Consider the following 16,286-nt stretch of genomic DNA (forward strand, 5'->3'; position numbering starts at 1 on the left):
GGGCCTGTAAAGAAAATTTTCTAAACCTTCGGCCCCACGGTGAGTGCCAAATGTTCTTGCCTGGTTGTGGCCGAGCTATATCTCTTCACAGAAGGTGGGTTGGCCGACCTTGTGAGTGAACCGTAACACGTCCCGACCACCAAGTGAAACAAGAGGGAGAGCACCTGTAAAAAGCACTCCGACGCTCAAGTCAGTCAATGAGAATTATATGGAGAGTTTTTAACTTAGAACGATGATCTACCTTTTCAACTCCAACTGCTTGTTTTATAACTCGGAGGTAATGACCGTTTGGGTCTGAATTGGCCGTTTCTGTGTAACCGATCATAGAGGTTTAACGTCATAAAGTTGGCAGAGTTAATGTGCCGATTTAAAAAGAGATTTGCCGAGCTATAATTTGTAACCAACATATAACGGTTGTATCATATATATTTATACACAAATATATTAGTGACTGATTTTACTGCACAAAATGCATTTCTGATAAAAAAAATTTGCGCTCAGATTCAGATCGCGCATGTGCGTTGCTACGATGCGTACCAAGATTTCGCAGCTTATGCGTAGCCATCTCCCCTTACGCACCCCCTGACCGAATCCCCTAACCTTGCGAGTCCCAACTCTCTCACCCGATCTTCTCATTCAAACAACAAACGCAGCAGCTACTCCCCTCTCTTTCAAACATCACCTTCCTCCCCATCGCCTTCGGCCTTCACCCACCGCCGATCACTTCACCGGCGACCATTCCCCTCTCTTCCCTCTTCTTCTTCTCCTCTTCTTCTCCTTCCCCTTCGAGCTCATCATCCTCTCCGCGCGCCTCTGTTTTTCTTCTTCTTCCTCAACCACCACCATCGCCGAACCATCCTCCTCCTCCTTCTTCTTCTTCTTCTTCTTCTTCTTCTTCTTCTTCGAACCAGAACCACACCGAGCTCTCTCTCTCTCTCTCTCTCCCTCTCTCCTTCCCTCTTTCTTCCCCTCCTTCCCTGTTCGCCGCCGGCCACCCAGCGCCGTCGCGACTTCCTTCTTCTTTTTCTTCCTCCCACTCTGCCATGTCTCTGTCTCAAACTTTCTGAAACAGAACACGCTTAACAGCCCCTATTTCCCCAGTTTCCGGCGACCTTCCCAACTTCCGGGCGACCAACGTCCGCCGTCTCTAGCTTTGGCAACAACACAGTGCCATTGCAATCCTCCCCCATTCTCTGTTCTCTCTGATTTTGGATCATCATTCAAGGTTTTTCTTCAAACTCTCTTTAATTTCTGTTAGTTAATTTTAATTTGCTGAGTTAAAGTTATTAAGTAATTAGTAGGCCTTAGTTAAAGTTCATTTTCAGTTTTAGTGGATTTAGGTTGTTAAGAAAGGTTAGATTTAGGATTATTAGTTTGTGATATGTTGCTGGAAAGTGTTGGAAATTGACTGAATTGATGGATATTGCTGCTGATTCTGTGTTGTATATGCTGAATTTGTATGAATTGATGTTAAAAGAATGCTTTTTTGCTGAAAAGTTGCTGAAAATTGGGTTGAATGGCGTTAACTTGAATTTGGGTTGTCAATTACTACTTGGTTGCATTGATTTTGCATATTTGATATTTGTGCATGCCAAGTGTTTGTAAATTGCCTCTAGAAGAGTTTTTAGATTTTTAAATTACATGTTGTAGGTACCATGTGATTTGAATTGATGATTCATGTTTAGGCAATTGATTAAGAATGATGCATTTTGTTACTTGGTGATGCTTGTTCATATTGATTATTAATTTGGTTATCAAGTTTGTGCATTTATGTAGACATACTAGAACCTAAATTGTTTGAATGTTTGTACTTCACATAGTTTAGGTAATTCATTTGGCATATTGCATTGAAATTGTGAAGTTAGATTGTGAGCTTGCCTATTAACATCTTTTTGAAAGCTTTTTAAGTTATATTGAATCATGCTTGCTATGTACTTGATTTCAACTAATATCTTTCTTTTCCTAAGTTATATAGCACCCATGTTTCTACACTTTATGTTAAGTAGGTGTTACAAACAAATTTGAAATTGTTTTATTGATTGGTGTGTGAGTTCAATATTTTATTTTGCTCAATGAGTTTACTTGTACAACAAATCAATTTTCATTCATCGTTCCACTTCACAATTACTCGATATCATGCCTAAGTGTCTTTATGCTTCTCATTACTTGTTTGTTTGCTCTTGAGTGTCTTTATGCTTCTCGTTACTTGTTTGTTTGCGCTTGACTTGCAAGTATTCTTTAAAGCATCTTAGGCATACTAAAATGAGTGAATTAAATGCTTACTTTGTATTTTTGTGACATATAGCTTTCGATTGACTGCAGGCTGCTGCTCTCAACGACCATCGTGCCATGACGGAGAAGGCGGCGCCTCCACCGTCGAAGCCGCTAACACCTCAGGAATGGGAAACCCTAATCGAGGACTTCCAATTCAGTGGCGGAGAAAGAAGGCAGAACAAGTGGAGCTCTCTCCCTTCGCTCTTGGATCTCCTCCTCAACTCGGTCCTCCGCAAGGACTTCCCTCTCTCCGTCAAGTTCCAGCTCCTTGTATTCCTCGACGAGTTCTCTGATTCATTCTTTACTCCTGATGACGACCACGCACACCAACTGGGCCGTGTAATTGACGCGCTCCGCACTGTCGTCCAATCCCCGATCGACGGCATTTACATAACCACCTCGTTCAGAGAACAGTTCATGATCTCTGTTACCTCGATCGTTGTTTGTGTCACTGAGAAGAAGCTTCAATTACACGTTCAACAAATTGAAAGTTTGGTTGAGCTGTTGTTAACGGTCATCAACCGGCCGAATTTCGGGTCGGATCGTCAAACCCGATCCATCGCATGCGAGTGCTTGCGCGAATTGGAGCGTTCCAACCCGTGCCTTCTCTCCGACATCGTTGGCCACTTGTGGAGCTTGTGCCAGAACGAACGAACACATGCTTCACAAGGTTATATCTTGCTATTAACCATGGCTATTCATAACATTGTTGTTAAGCAATTGCATGTTTCTGTTGTGAATTCTTCCATTCCTATGGTCCCATTCAATGTGCCACAATGTGTGTTGAGTGATTCCGGGGTGGCTTATGGTGGTAATTTGAACCTGAAGGAGTTGAGGAAGGCTTTGGCGTTTTTGCTTGAGTGGCCACAGATTTTGACACCTTGTGGGATGATGGAGTTCATGGCGATGGTGATTCCTGTGGCTGCCGCATTGGAAATGCAACCTTCAATGTTGAAGGTGCAGTTTTTCGGGTTGATTTATTCCTATAACCCTGTTCTGTGCCATGTTATTTTGATGATGTATTTGCGTTTCTTGGATGCTTTTGCTGGCCAAGAATGGGAGCTTTCACAAAGGCTCTTGTTGATTTCAAGAGAATCACAGCATTACTTGGTTTTTCGGCTGCTGGCTGTGCAGTGGTTTTTGGGTTTCAATCAGCTTATTTTTAGTAGAAGTTGTCAGAAGACCAAGTCTATGATCAAGGCTTGCTCAAGTTTTTACCCTGCTTTATTTGATCCACTGGCTTTGAAGGCCTTGAAGCTCGACCTTCTTGTGTTTTGCTCGGTGTGTGTTGAGGTACTCAGAATGAAAGAAGACGGGGATGCTGAGTTAGTTGATTCAGTGAAGCTGCTTGAAGATGGTCTCATATGTGTATCATCTTTCAAATGGTTGCCTCCCGGTAGCACTGAAATTGCCATTGCGTTCCGTATTTTCCATAAGTTTCTAATTGGTGCATCAACTCATTCAAATAATGATCCGTCTACCACAAGAAATCTGTTGGAGTCTATGATATTTCATACCATAGAGGTATAGTTTCCAATGCTAGAATCTTTTTATTTGTTTATTTATTTTATTGTTGTATGTTTGCAGTGTTTCTATTTTAGATTTTGCATTCTCACAAATGGATTTGCTCCTTGTAATATAGAGAATTTTTGTCATAGGCGTCTCAGATGTCAAGTTTCCCTTTGTTGTCCCTTATATGTCAGTAACTAAAGTTATCAGATTCCATGGTTAAAAATTTATGGCAAGTTGATATTTGCTTGTGCCTTTCATCATTGCCATGTCTCTAGGCATGATGGATTCAAGTTTCTTTTTTCAGGGGATGCTCGTGAACATGATGTTGGAGAGTCGGAGAGTGGTTCCTGTTGTTGTGGCATTTGTTGACCGTTTACTCTCTTGTAAGAAACATTCTTGGTTGGCTGAGCGCTTACTTCAGAAATTTGATGAGCACTTGCTTCCAAAAGTGAAAATGGATTATAAGTTGGTTTACTGCTTCCCTATATTTGATAGAATTGCTGAAAATCAAACAATACCTCCATGTGGATTGTTAGATCTTCTCGCAAACTTCATCATTTTCCTTGTGGAGAGACATGGCCCAAATACTGGGTTGAAATCTTGGTCACAGGGAAGCAGAGTTCTTGGAATTTGTCAAACTATGATGATGCACCACCATAGTTCTAGATTGTTCCTTAGACTATCTCATCTGCTTGCTTTTACTTGCCTCCATTTTCCTGATTTGGAAGTTCGTGATAGTTCAAGGTATTGCATTTGGTTGCTTCTTTTGATATAATCTTGCTTTTTATTATTATTATTTCCTTCACCTTTATTGAACTAAATAATGCCTGGCCATTCTGATATGGGGCATTTTGCAGGATCTATTTGCGTATGCTAGTCTGCATTCCCGGGAAGAAGCTCAGAGACATCCTGACCCTTGGGAACACGATCCATGGAATTTCACCATCTTCACACCCATCCTCCTTTTTCAACGTTCAGTCTCCTCGATCTACTCAGAAACTCAAGACAATTAAAAACTTATCCACATGCATTCATCTTGATCGTGTCACCCCGTTGCTTGTTAAACAATTTTGGTCTCTATCATTATCAAATTTAGTTGTAAATAACAGCAAACCTGTGTATCTTGAGAGCATCACGGACCTTGAAACCCCTGTCGAGGACAAGGAATGTTCCGAGAACTCCAGTACAGAGATCACTCATGAAACCAGAAAACTGGATCAACCACAAGCGCCGCTCCGTGTGATGGATTCTAAAGTTGCAGAAATTTTGAATATATTAAGGAAGCACTTTTCCTCTATTCCTGACTTCAGATATATGCCAGGACTCAAAGTTAGAATATCATGTAGATTAAGATTCGAGTCTAATACTTTCAATCGCTTATTGGGAATTGATAGCACCACCACATCCTTGGATGATATGGATGCACTTCCTGCTATATATGCTACTGTGCTGAATTTCTCCTCTTCTGCACCGTATGGACCAATTCCATCATGCCACATACCATTCCTTCTTGGTGAACCTCACAGCAATGATGATTCATCTCAAAATGCATCCTTAAGTATTGTTCCTGTTGGGAGTGATTTCAGAGAAGAAAAATATAGAACTACAGTTATCATCGAATTGGAGCCTAGGGAACCAACACCAGGTATCGTTGATGTTCACATTGAAACGAATGCAGAAAATGGTCAAATCATCCAAGGTCCACTTCAGGGAATCACAGTAGGCATAGAAGATATGTTTCTAAAGGCTATTGTCCCATCCGACATCCCAGAAGCCGTGATACCTCGATACAACTTTGACTTGTTCACTGCTTTGTGGGAGGCATGTGGCTCATCCTCCAACACTGGCAGGGAAACTTTTCAATTAAAAGGCCGCAATGGGATTGCTGCCATCAGTGGAACTCAATCTGTCAAGCTTCTCGATGTTCCTGCAACCTCCTTGATCCGTGCAACCGAGCACCATCTGGCACCCTTTGTCATAGGTGTGAGGGGGGAGCCACTGATTGAAGCTCTATGGGAAAGGAGAATCATCCAGGACATCATATGGGAGGATGATTCCCGTGATGCTACATCAGTCGCTAATCTTGAGGCAGGTCCACTTCGCCTTACTTACAATGATCAAGAGTATGAGAAGGGAGTTACTAGCAATGGCAGAAGAAGATACTTGGGCTGTTTTCTTGTGCTGATATTTCTTCCACCAAGGTTCCATCTTCTTTTCCAAATGGAAGTTGGTGATGTTTCAACTTTAGTTCGTATCCGTACAGATCACTGGCCTAGCTTAGCCTACATCGATGATTATTTAGAAGCTTTATATCTCTCATAAAAGACGTCTCTCTGCCAAAGGGTCACACTTGCATTTTGTTGAACCCCTTTCTGTATTTTCGATGTGGAGGAGGGTAAATTTTTTTGTATCCCATAATAAATAGTGTACATACCTCGAGTTAAGTCCTTTTTTGTATGTTATCATGCATTCACTTTGTTGTTGATTCAAGGAGTAAACCACCAAAATGTCCCCTAATTATTAATTCTCTTTTACCTTCAAGCTGGCGTTTGGTAACCAAAATGTTTAAACATTTCCGTGAGAATGTATTGCATGCTTCTTACTTACCAGGATTTAAGAAAATGTCTAAAGATGCAACAAGGTGATCCAATGGTTACATTTGGATCATGAAAGAATGACATTCATCAAGATTCAATCTACACTATTGGATCACCTTACTGTATCATGTACCAAGTTGGTGGTATATCATAATGTTGTCCATAAATAAATAAATTTATCTTAAATAATTGAAGCAATTTTTAATGTGAGCAAGTCTAACAGGGGAGTTTTATACTTGTACAGAGTAAATTACTTCTTTGATCAGTGGAAGCTTAATTAATTTTTGGTGTGAGGAATGCTGCCAAGGTAATTTGATATTTCCATCCTTATTCTTTAATATATATTGGTCTGTAATTATGATTTATAAATGAAATTTTCCATCCTTCCAAGGAATGATCATGGCCAGAATTTCCATTCATGATTTCATAGAGATAGAGTTTCAACATCAGCAAAATCTTCATGACCACAAGGTACTTCAGCCTAGTTTTTTTTATCTTAAATTCAATTCGATCCGATCATTTTCAATATTTCTTTTTCAAAGAAAACTTGTTTTACTTTAAAAATATTACTTATCATTATCTTCTTAAATAATATAAATACAATAACCAATATAAAAAAAAATGAAAAATTCTAGAAGACCAACAAAATTTATTGTTTTTGGCAAACAGTTAGTCATCTATGTTTAAAAGTATGGACTAAAAGTATGTTGTTGGATTACGAAAGTAAAAGGATTGGGTTGATGGCTAAAAGTGATGACCAAAAACAATAAATTCTGCTGGTCCTCTAGCATTTCTCAAAAGAAATATGACAATCTATCAAATAATAAAAATAAGGGTGAGTGAATAGTTGAAAGTCTAAAATTTATTATATCAATTGTTACTCACATGTTATAATCATATTTATAATTCATAAATATAAACTTTTTTTTTGAACAAAAAAACTACAATCTTAATTAGTCTTGACGATTGATTCTTTAGTTTTGTTTTGTGCTCAATATGACTGAATAGTTAAAAGTCTAAATTAAGAATAATTTATTTTAAAAAATATATTTTGATGAGTCAACCCAACGAACTTCGTAGATTTTTTTAAAACCTATGATCTGATCATTTTAACTAATAGGCTTTATAGAAAATCTAACCTTAGTCTGTTTAATAAAATAAACTAAGTCGAATCGAGACTAAAATGAGCCGAGCTACGAGCTCCTGTCGGTAGCCCGGCCCACTTCTAACCCTACTCTTGATTCTATATACATAATAAGTGTAACATATGTTTGATAAAAAAAAAAGTGACATATGTGTCTCAATTTTAGTGGTTACAGCTTCCTTGCAAAGTTGTCCATGTGGATGCCATGTTCTTTATCTTGCTGCTTCTATTGTTCTTTCTGATAATCTCTCTCTTTTTCCGTCTAGAATAGGCTAGAATAGATTACTTTAATTTATGAATTTTCACGTTGAATGAATTCCATTATACCAACTATATAAGTCTATAAGCTTACCATCGTTATCAACCGAAGCCGTGTTAAGAAACAAAGATAAACCCCACATTTTAATCATAAGTAAATTAAATCAGAGCTCAATAGTTCTTCAATAAGGAAAATAACAAGAACAGATATATTGGTTTGGAAAGCATAACGAGAATTTTGTTTTTGAAAAAATGAGCAGCAGAGGCAGAAAGCAAAAGGAAACAGAGAGGATAAAAAAGGAAACAAGAAACAATGAAATGAGGATTCAGAAAGCAACAACACCAAACACTTTGATGTGTATAAATGGATGATAGAGACAGCCACAGTATAGTTCTCAATTTCCAAACGCAAACGCCAAACCTTCGCTTCTTCCTTTCCCAAACACGACACTTTGTTCTTCAGCATTGAAAGGAAAAAATGGTAGCTGATGGCAAGTCCAAACCTGCGATCTCCTTCGCTGGAACCTTCACCAGCAGTGCTTTCTCTGCATGCTTTGCTGAGGTCTTTCTCTCTTCTTCATCTCTCTCTCGAGTTAAATATATAACAAGTCTTGAAGTATGAAATTATCTGACACATCCAAGCATTGGTCTTTGGTTGGTGCTATGATATATATGATGATCATGTGAGAAAAAAAAACCGAAAAGGAATTTCCATAAGAGTGTCCTTTTGAGTTTGCATCAATTTTGCATACAACTTCTTTCTCTTTTTATTTGTCTTTCTCTATCGTGAAACCTCTGATACCATGCCATGATACTGCTTGATATAAAAGCTTAAGTTGATAAGAGGAAGAGTAACATTGATTCTCCTGTTGTGTGTTAAAAATACCATTTATGATGGTAGAACTGGAAACTGGGTGATTATTATGTGTTTTATATTATGTTAACTAAGAATTCAGCATCATATAGGAATGTGTGTGAAACTAGTTAACGGTCTTGATCCTTAGATTGATTTTAGAATGTGTTTTCCATCTTCTGTTTGCATCATGCTTTGTTTGTAAGTATTCTGTTCTGGCCATATTTGAAATTTGAGTAAAGTGACAATTACATCCTCAAGGATTTCGACCTCGGACTAATTAGCCCTTGAAGAAAAAAAAAGTATCAATTAGGTCCGCAACGATAGCAAATGGTGGACATGTTTGTCCTCCTGTCATTAAATAGTGCGAAACGAAATGCAGTTGCTCATGTATTTTGTTATATACAGTAGTACGTGTCCTATTGCTGCAACATGAGCATGGAAATAATGTAATTTTGGATAATAAAATATTCATTATCTTTTGAGTTTCCATATAACATTAATCAATTGTTCTTTATTTACTATGAATTCTACCAAAACAGGTGAAGTTTCACTCCAAAAATGATTATTTACATGATAATCTTTCATAAATAAACACGTCACGGTAGTTAACGGTACATATAAGCACCATCCTTAAGTTTTACGTGATGAATTGATAGAAGGACAAGGTGTCCATCGTTTGCTATCTTGGATGAAATAGGTGTGCACTATTCCCTTGGACACTGCCAAAGTTAGGCTTCAGCTTCAAAAACAAGCTTTGGGTGCCAATGCAGTCACGAGTCACGACGCCTAAATATAAGGGTATGATGGGAACCGTTGCGACCATTGCTAGGGAAGAAGGTCTTGCAGCACTCTGAAGGGCATTGTGCCGGGGATACATCGTCAATGCTTGTATGGAGGTTTAAGAATTGGGTTGTATGATCCTGTGAGTTTCACATCTCATCTCCATAACTAGCTTGTGTTATGATTTGCTATGTTATATGATGATGATGGTGTGAATAACATTTTTCAAAACAGGTTAAGACTTTATATGTCGGAAAGGATCATGTCAGAGATGTTCGATTGCGTAAAAAAATTCTTGTTGCGCTAACAACGCGGTAAGGCCAAATGCTGAACGTTGTTGGGGTCATAAAATCACTTGTTCTAAAAGTTTAAGTTGATAGAATGATATAAATTGTTACAACTAGTTTTTTTCATTTCTATATCAAACTACATGGATTGTTGTCTTTTTTCTGCTAGCAGGAACTTGTGCCATTTATTTCTAGCATAGACTCTATGCAAACAACACTAATAATGAGTTCTTTCTATTTGTACTACCATCCAATAGGTGATGTGGGAATTGCAGTGGCGAATCCAACAGATATTGTTAAAGTTAGACTTCAAGCAGAAGGAAAATTGCCTCCTGGTGTGCCAAGGCGTTACTCTGGATCTTTAAATGCATATTCTACAATTGTGAAACAGGTATATGAATTCAACTTGCATGTTTATTAAAGAGAGAGTGAATTTTAGTTTATTTTAGTTCTGATTATTTCTGTCTAAACTGGTATCTATCTATCAACAGGAAGGAATTGCAGCCCTTTGGACTAGTCTTGGCCCCAATATAGCCAGAAATGCTATTATCAATGCTGCTGAATTGGCCAGCAATGATCAAGTGAAATAGGTTATATAGCAGTTAATGGAGTTTATCAATTTTTGGAGCAAGCATATTTTTTTTCTTCCTTTCTTATTTTCAGATAACCTTTTTTCTTTCCAAAATGCAGACTATTTTGAAATTGCCAGGCTTCTCTGACAATGTTGTAACTCATCTCCTTTCTGGTCTAGGGGGATGTGGTAATTTTTCAGTGTTCATGCATAGTATCTATAGTTAAAATGGGAAACATAAAGCTTCTGTCCTTGAATATGTAGTTGTGTGTAAAGTAATTGATTTACATAACCCAAAAAAAAAAAATAATTGATTTACAATTTGATTATGAATTATGAATTTATTCTGCTTACCGGAGATGAACTAAGATTCAAAATAGATATTATTAAACAAATAATGTTTAATAATAATTTTGTTTCAACATTTCTAGACTCGATTTGGTAAAGATTTTTAGACGTGTTTAACCTCACTTTATATTTAGTGAATAAAAATTCGCGTGTTTGTTCTTTAGCTTCGAAAAGTTAAGTATGCTTTATTCAAACCTAATTTGTGCTTTTTAAAGTTAAAAAGTTTAATATAACGTTATATATTAATAAATATCTACCCTTATTCTTTCTCCTTATTAGAGTGATATCTATCGAAGTCATTTAAATGTCAAAAGCAATTTTACCAACTACAATTTTTGCAGCTTGTACTACCGAACAATACTATTTCAACTTTTTGGAAAACTATCTTTAAGAAACTAGTTTTAATAAACCAATTTTCACAAATTTACCCAGTGGGGACCAAGTCTTTTTGTGGTTCATTTGGTAGAAATGAATTACAAAATTTTCCATGTTACTCTGCTGCCATGTTTGTCATGTGAGCTTCTTATGTGTGCAGTTTTGTATTTTTCTTCCACTCTGATAGTGTGTTATTCTATCTTCCTCATATATGCAGGTTAAGTCAAGAATGATGGGAGATTCTAGTTACAAAAGCACCCTTGATTGTTTCCTCAAGACATTGAAGAACGATGTATGTTTCCTTTCTGAAGTTTCCATTTTGCTCTTCTATGAACAACTTAGCATCGTTTTGTGGTGCTCACAAGCTCACAAGGAAATACACTGTCAAAAGTTTGTTTTATCAGAACTAATTGATAATGGAATTTGGAATCTAATGTTTTCTAGGGACCTTTTGCCTTTTATAAAGTCTTCATCCCAAATTTTGGACGGCTAGGATCTTGGAACGTAATCATGTTTCTAACCTTAGAACAGGTAAGTTAACACTTCCTTTATTTTTGATTTTTGTTTCGTGTCTCCTAAGTCCTAATGAGTAGTTTATTACTATAGCCTACTTGTTTTTGATACTAGAAATTGGAAAATCTCATATATGCCATTGTTATGCATTGGGATTATCAATTTTTTGTGGAGTCAAACTTCTATGGATGTTATAATATGATGTGTATGTCATTCTTGAATCCTCTTCATTTCTTCTCGTCACAGACTAAGAAGATCGTTGGACGTTTAGAGTCAACCTGAACGCAACCAATTTACATGGAGGATTTTCCAAGGAAACTGTTTGTGACTGCCAAACAATGTTTTGAAAACCGGTTCAAATCGGTTTTAAAAATATAATAAATATTTTTATTTTGTAATCATCTAATAGAATCATTTCTAAGTAGAGAAGATCCTCTTCATTTGTTGGTGTAAATGTTTTTTATAGACAAATCACGAATTGTGAAATGAAGTAATAGTGTTAAACTCCCTTTTAACATTTGAAACTGTTTTGAGAAAGACTTGGATACTATTCTATTGGTATACAAGAGGTAGTAGGACATAAAGGTGGTTTATAGTTCCTTTCTTTAATATAAGGTACTAGTTGCAAATTGGTTGATGTTTGCGATCAGTGTGTCACGATCGAAGTTCAGCTTGAAAATGTGATTTGGAGGTATTAGTGGTATTTATGGTAGTCCATAGCATAATACAAGAGGTCTTCTTTGGGATTACCTAGTAGCTCAATCATCGACTTTTCAAGAGCCTTGGATTGTCCTCGGTGATTTTAATGAAGTTCTTTTCTCTCATGAAGCTAAGGGTTGCCATTTTTCGAGTCGCCATGCTAATTAGTTTGCCAATTTTTTAGGGGATAGTGCTCTGTTTGACTTGAAGACTATTGGGAGACGTTTTTCTTGGTAGAGGAGAGTAAAAAAAAAACAATATTGAGGTGGCGAAAAAGTTTGACCAGATTTATATTAATGGTGGATGGTTATCTCTTTTTTCTGAGGCCTATGCAAAAATTTTGAATAGACTGCAGTCTGATCACTGTCCTATCTTAATGCGCTATAAAGGGCGCCCACAACCGAAAATGAACATGCCCTTTCATTTTATGGTGGCTTGGGCTAATCATCTTGGTTACAAAGATATTGTGAAATAGTCTTGGTGGTCTGGCTTTAGAGGGATGCAAGGCAAGCTTTCGGAGGTGCAGAAAAATTCTCTTGAGTTTAATTCTACAGTATTTGATAACATCTTTGTTAGAAACTATGAATTGGAGCGACAAATTAATTATCTTCAGAAGCGTTTGGAAGAGAGGAAATATTCTTTCATGTACCAAAAGGAGCAACAATTGATTGAGGATTATAATAACACTCTTGTGCAAGAGGAACTTCTTTGGTTCAAAAATCTAGAAAATAGTGGGTGAGATTCGGGAACAGAAATACCAGCTTTTTCCATGCTCAGACCCTTGTGCGGCAGAAGATAAATAAGATTTATGGTTTCTTTCTCAAGGATGATGTGTGAGAGATGGACCTAGAGGTTTTTAGCCGGGAAGTTGAATCTTTCTATAAGATCTTATTCTGTCAGGTGGAGGATGTTAATTTGGGGTGTTTGGATGAAGTTCCACTTCCTTTTTGATGAGGAAGTCTGCTGTAATCTTATTGCGCCCATGATTATGGAAGAAGTTAAGTCAGCTGTTTATAGCACGAATTCCTTTAAGGCTTCGAGTTTGGATGGATTCCAAACTTACTTTTTCAAGGAATATTGAGAGATCATTGGTTCTGATATTTGGAATATGGTTAGAGAAGCTTTTTCTGGAGGTACTATTGATTCGAGGATGATGGAGACTCTTCTGGTTCTAATTCCCAAGGTGGATTCACCGGTATCTATGAAGGTATTTAGACCTATCAGTCTTTGTAATATAGTCTACAAGGTCATCACTAAAGTCCTGGTCAACAGACTCTACTCTTATCTTACGGATATTGTTGGCTCTCTCCAAAGGGGTTTATTCCAGGAAGGAGAGTACTGAACAACATCATTATAGCGCATGAGGTTATTCATTTTATGAAAAAGACTAAGTTGAAGAAAGGAACTTTGACATTTAATATTGATTTGGAGAAAACTTATGAAAAAGTTGATTGGAGGTTTTTAAAACAGACCCTCAAGAAATTCGGTATTCCTATTCCTACAGTCAACCTGATTATGAGCTATGTCACTTCATTCTCATTGTCTATTGTCTGGAATGGTGATAGATTGGACAGTTTTACTCCTAGTTGAGGTCTTCGACAAGGAGATCCTATGTCTCCATATCTTTTCGGGTTATGTATGGAGAGACTGTCCTACTTGATTTACTATCAAGTTGATATAGGGCAGTGGAAGCCGATTGCTATTTTTAGAGAGGGCAGGAGAATATCCTATTTAATGTTTATCAATGATTTGCTTCTCTTCTGTAAAGCGGAGAAATGACAAGTTCAAAATATGATGGCAGCATTGGAGAGTTTCTATAAAGCTTCTGGGATGAAGATTAATGTGGAGAAGTATAAAGCGTTGTGTTCCCGTAATGTTTTCGTGAAAAGGAAAAAAATCTTTACCAAAGTGTCCTCCATCAGATTCGTCCAGAATTTGAGCAACTATTTCGGGATTATTCTTTGTCATTCTATGGTGACTCGAGCATCTTTCAAGGAGGTTCTATAAGATCTAAGGAAGGCTAGCCAGCTGAAAAGGCGATTACTCAGTAAAGCGGAAAGACTCTGTTTGATCAATTCGGTAGTGGCTACTATTCCTACTTACCCCATGCAAGTCTCTCTCTTTCCCAAAGGGATAACAAACCCTATAGCATCTATAATGAGAAATTTTCTCTAGAAAGGTCAAACTAATGGTCAGGGGCTAAATCTTGCTAGTTAAAAGGTGTTGGTCACCCTAAAAAAATTTGGTAGTCTGGAAATTAGAGATCCGTTTTGTGCTAATGTTATTTTTTTGGAGAAGCTAGTTTGGCAACTCTTTTATTATCCTCACAATTTTGAGTTCAACTATTGGCAGATAAATATTATTTTTCTTTGGGTGATGATTTCAACTATTCTACAGATAACGGATCTTATGTTTGGAGGAGTCTGTGTAAAATTTGAGATATGTTGAAGCATGGTTTTGATTGGTGCATTAGGAATTTGGATCATAATTTTTTGTTTTCTAAATGGAGAAAAGAGGGGCAGCTTTGTAATGAGATGGATTATATTCACATTTTTTATTCGGATATCCGAATTTTAGATCTTTGGTCGACTGGAGAGTGATACCTTGAGAATGTTTATTCTCCTCTTCACCAGTTTTTGTACGACAACATTCTCTCCTACAACCCAGATGTGCAAGCGAGTTCAGTGGTTGGCTGGACTTGATCCGGGGGCGGCTAAGGTTTATGATGCTCGCAATGGCTACTTATGGCTTTACAAGATGTTTGGATGGGATGAGAGAGGAAATTGGCTTTGGCTTTGGCGTCAGTTTGTTTCGGAAAAGATCAAATTTTTGGTTTGGTTTTGTATGCGAGGGGCACTGCCTACTGCTATTTTTTTTTCAGGAGAGACTTGTCACCTTCAGATAGTTGGCCCAGTTGCTTAAGTTGCCAGAAAATAGTTTTTCATTGTATTTGGGATTGCCCAAAAACTCAGCTTGTTTAGCAATTTTTGGAGATTTTCTTTCATCTTCTGAATTGGAAGAATTGGTTCTTGTCTCATAGTAAAGAACATCCTTTTAGATTTTTTTCTGGTCTTTGGTAGATTTGGGGAGTTAGGAATAATGAGATTTTTAATCATCCTAAACCTTGGACTCCATTTAAAGTGGCTCGTATGACTTAGCCTTTGAGAAGGAGTTTCGGAATATTTTTGAATTGCAACGAGTTACTATTCGTTCTACGATTAGTTGCTCTTGGGCTCCCTCTTAATGGGTACTTTCAAAATCAATTGTGATGCTAGTTATTCAGGTTTTGATGATCGAATTGGTTTTGTCTATGTTAGCAAAGACTGGAATAGAAATTGATAACGAGGCTATTTAGGAACAATTGAAAGCTGCAATATTCTTTAAGTGTTGTTTGCTATCTGGAGAGAATTTCTTCTAGCTCGTGACTTGGAGCAAAGAGATGTGATTTGCGAAACGGATTGTCTAGAGGATTTCAATCTTGTTACTAGTTCTCATGATAATGCTGGTTGTGTCGATCTTTTGGTATTTAAAATCAGAGATATCATGACTTGGAAGTGGCGCGTTGATTTTCTCTTGATCTTGAGAGATGTAAATACAGTGGCGGCCACCATAGCAAAGACCGCGATGAGATCGCATTTTCAGCATGTAGAGCTTCCAGTGCCTTGAAAGGAGTTTGAGAAGAGTATTCAACGAGACTGCCCTGCATCTTCTTAGTCCTTTAGGACTTTGTTTTCCTTTTCTGTTTAGTTGTTTTTTACTTTCCAGTTACCAAAAAAAAGTCTTATGTATGATATATAAGTAGGTCAAATAGGATGAAATTTGAATATTTTGTAACTTAAAATTTATTATGATAATATTATTATTATGACACTTTTAATGTAGATGTTTATTACATTTAATTAATGCTTTATATTTTTATTGAATAATAATACATAATAAATTAATTAATTATGCATGGGAGTTATGGTTTTAATTTTTTTTAAATATTTTTATTAAAAGTTGATTAGTTAATTTCTAAAAGATTTTGCCAAGTAATCAAAATTGATGATGTGACATCATTAGAAGAAAAAAC

General features: G+C 37.0%; 1 protein-coding gene and 1 pseudogene across 8 annotated transcripts; both read left to right on the forward strand.

Moving 5' to 3' along the window:
• Nucleotides 589–9,713, forward strand: LOC107625677 (AP-5 complex subunit beta-1). 8 transcript variants are annotated; one of them, XR_002357757.1, is made up of 11 exons: nt 589–1,225; nt 2,323–3,798; nt 4,091–4,530; nt 4,644–6,181; nt 6,278–6,367; nt 6,485–6,490; nt 6,626–6,690; nt 6,775–6,854; nt 8,046–8,347; nt 9,339–9,563; nt 9,656–9,705. XR_002357757.1 is itself a non-coding variant. In XM_016328369.2 (4 exons), the coding sequence occupies exons 2-4, from the start codon at nt 2,350–2,352 to the stop codon at nt 6,106–6,108; spliced, it is 3,354 nt and encodes a 1,117-aa protein (XP_016183855.1). In that variant the 5' UTR covers nt 589–1,225; nt 2,323–2,349; the 3' UTR covers nt 6,109–6,364. The 8 variants fall into 8 exon arrangements, 1 of the variants encoding a protein (XP_016183855.1); XR_002357760.1 differs by lacking the exons at nt 6,278–6,367; nt 6,485–6,490 and having other exon boundaries at nt 6,628–6,690; nt 9,656–9,713; XR_002357758.1 differs by lacking the exons at nt 6,278–6,367; nt 6,485–6,490 and having other exon boundaries at nt 6,628–6,690; nt 8,049–8,347.
• On the forward strand, nt 8,239–10,598 carry LOC107627599 (annotated as a pseudogene).

This window comes from Arachis ipaensis, chromosome B02 (genome assembly GCF_000816755.2).
Source record: "Arachis ipaensis cultivar K30076 chromosome B02, Araip1.1, whole genome shotgun sequence".
Lineage (NCBI taxonomy): Eukaryota > Viridiplantae > Streptophyta > Magnoliopsida > Fabales > Fabaceae > Arachis > Arachis ipaensis.

Excerpts from the sequence above, each read along its gene's own strand:
- LOC107625677 (XM_016328369.2), top strand. The coding sequence starts at position 2,350 with ATGACGGAGAAGGCGGCGCCTCCACCGTCGAAGCCGCTAACACCTCAG. Across the intron at positions 3,799-4,090 it reads TGATATTTCATACCATAGAG|GGGATGCTCGTGAACATGAT; the intron begins GTATAGTTTCCA and ends TTCTTTTTTCAG. Across the intron at positions 4,531-4,643 it reads GAAGTTCGTGATAGTTCAAG|GATCTATTTGCGTATGCTAG; the intron begins GTATTGCATTTG and ends GGCATTTTGCAG.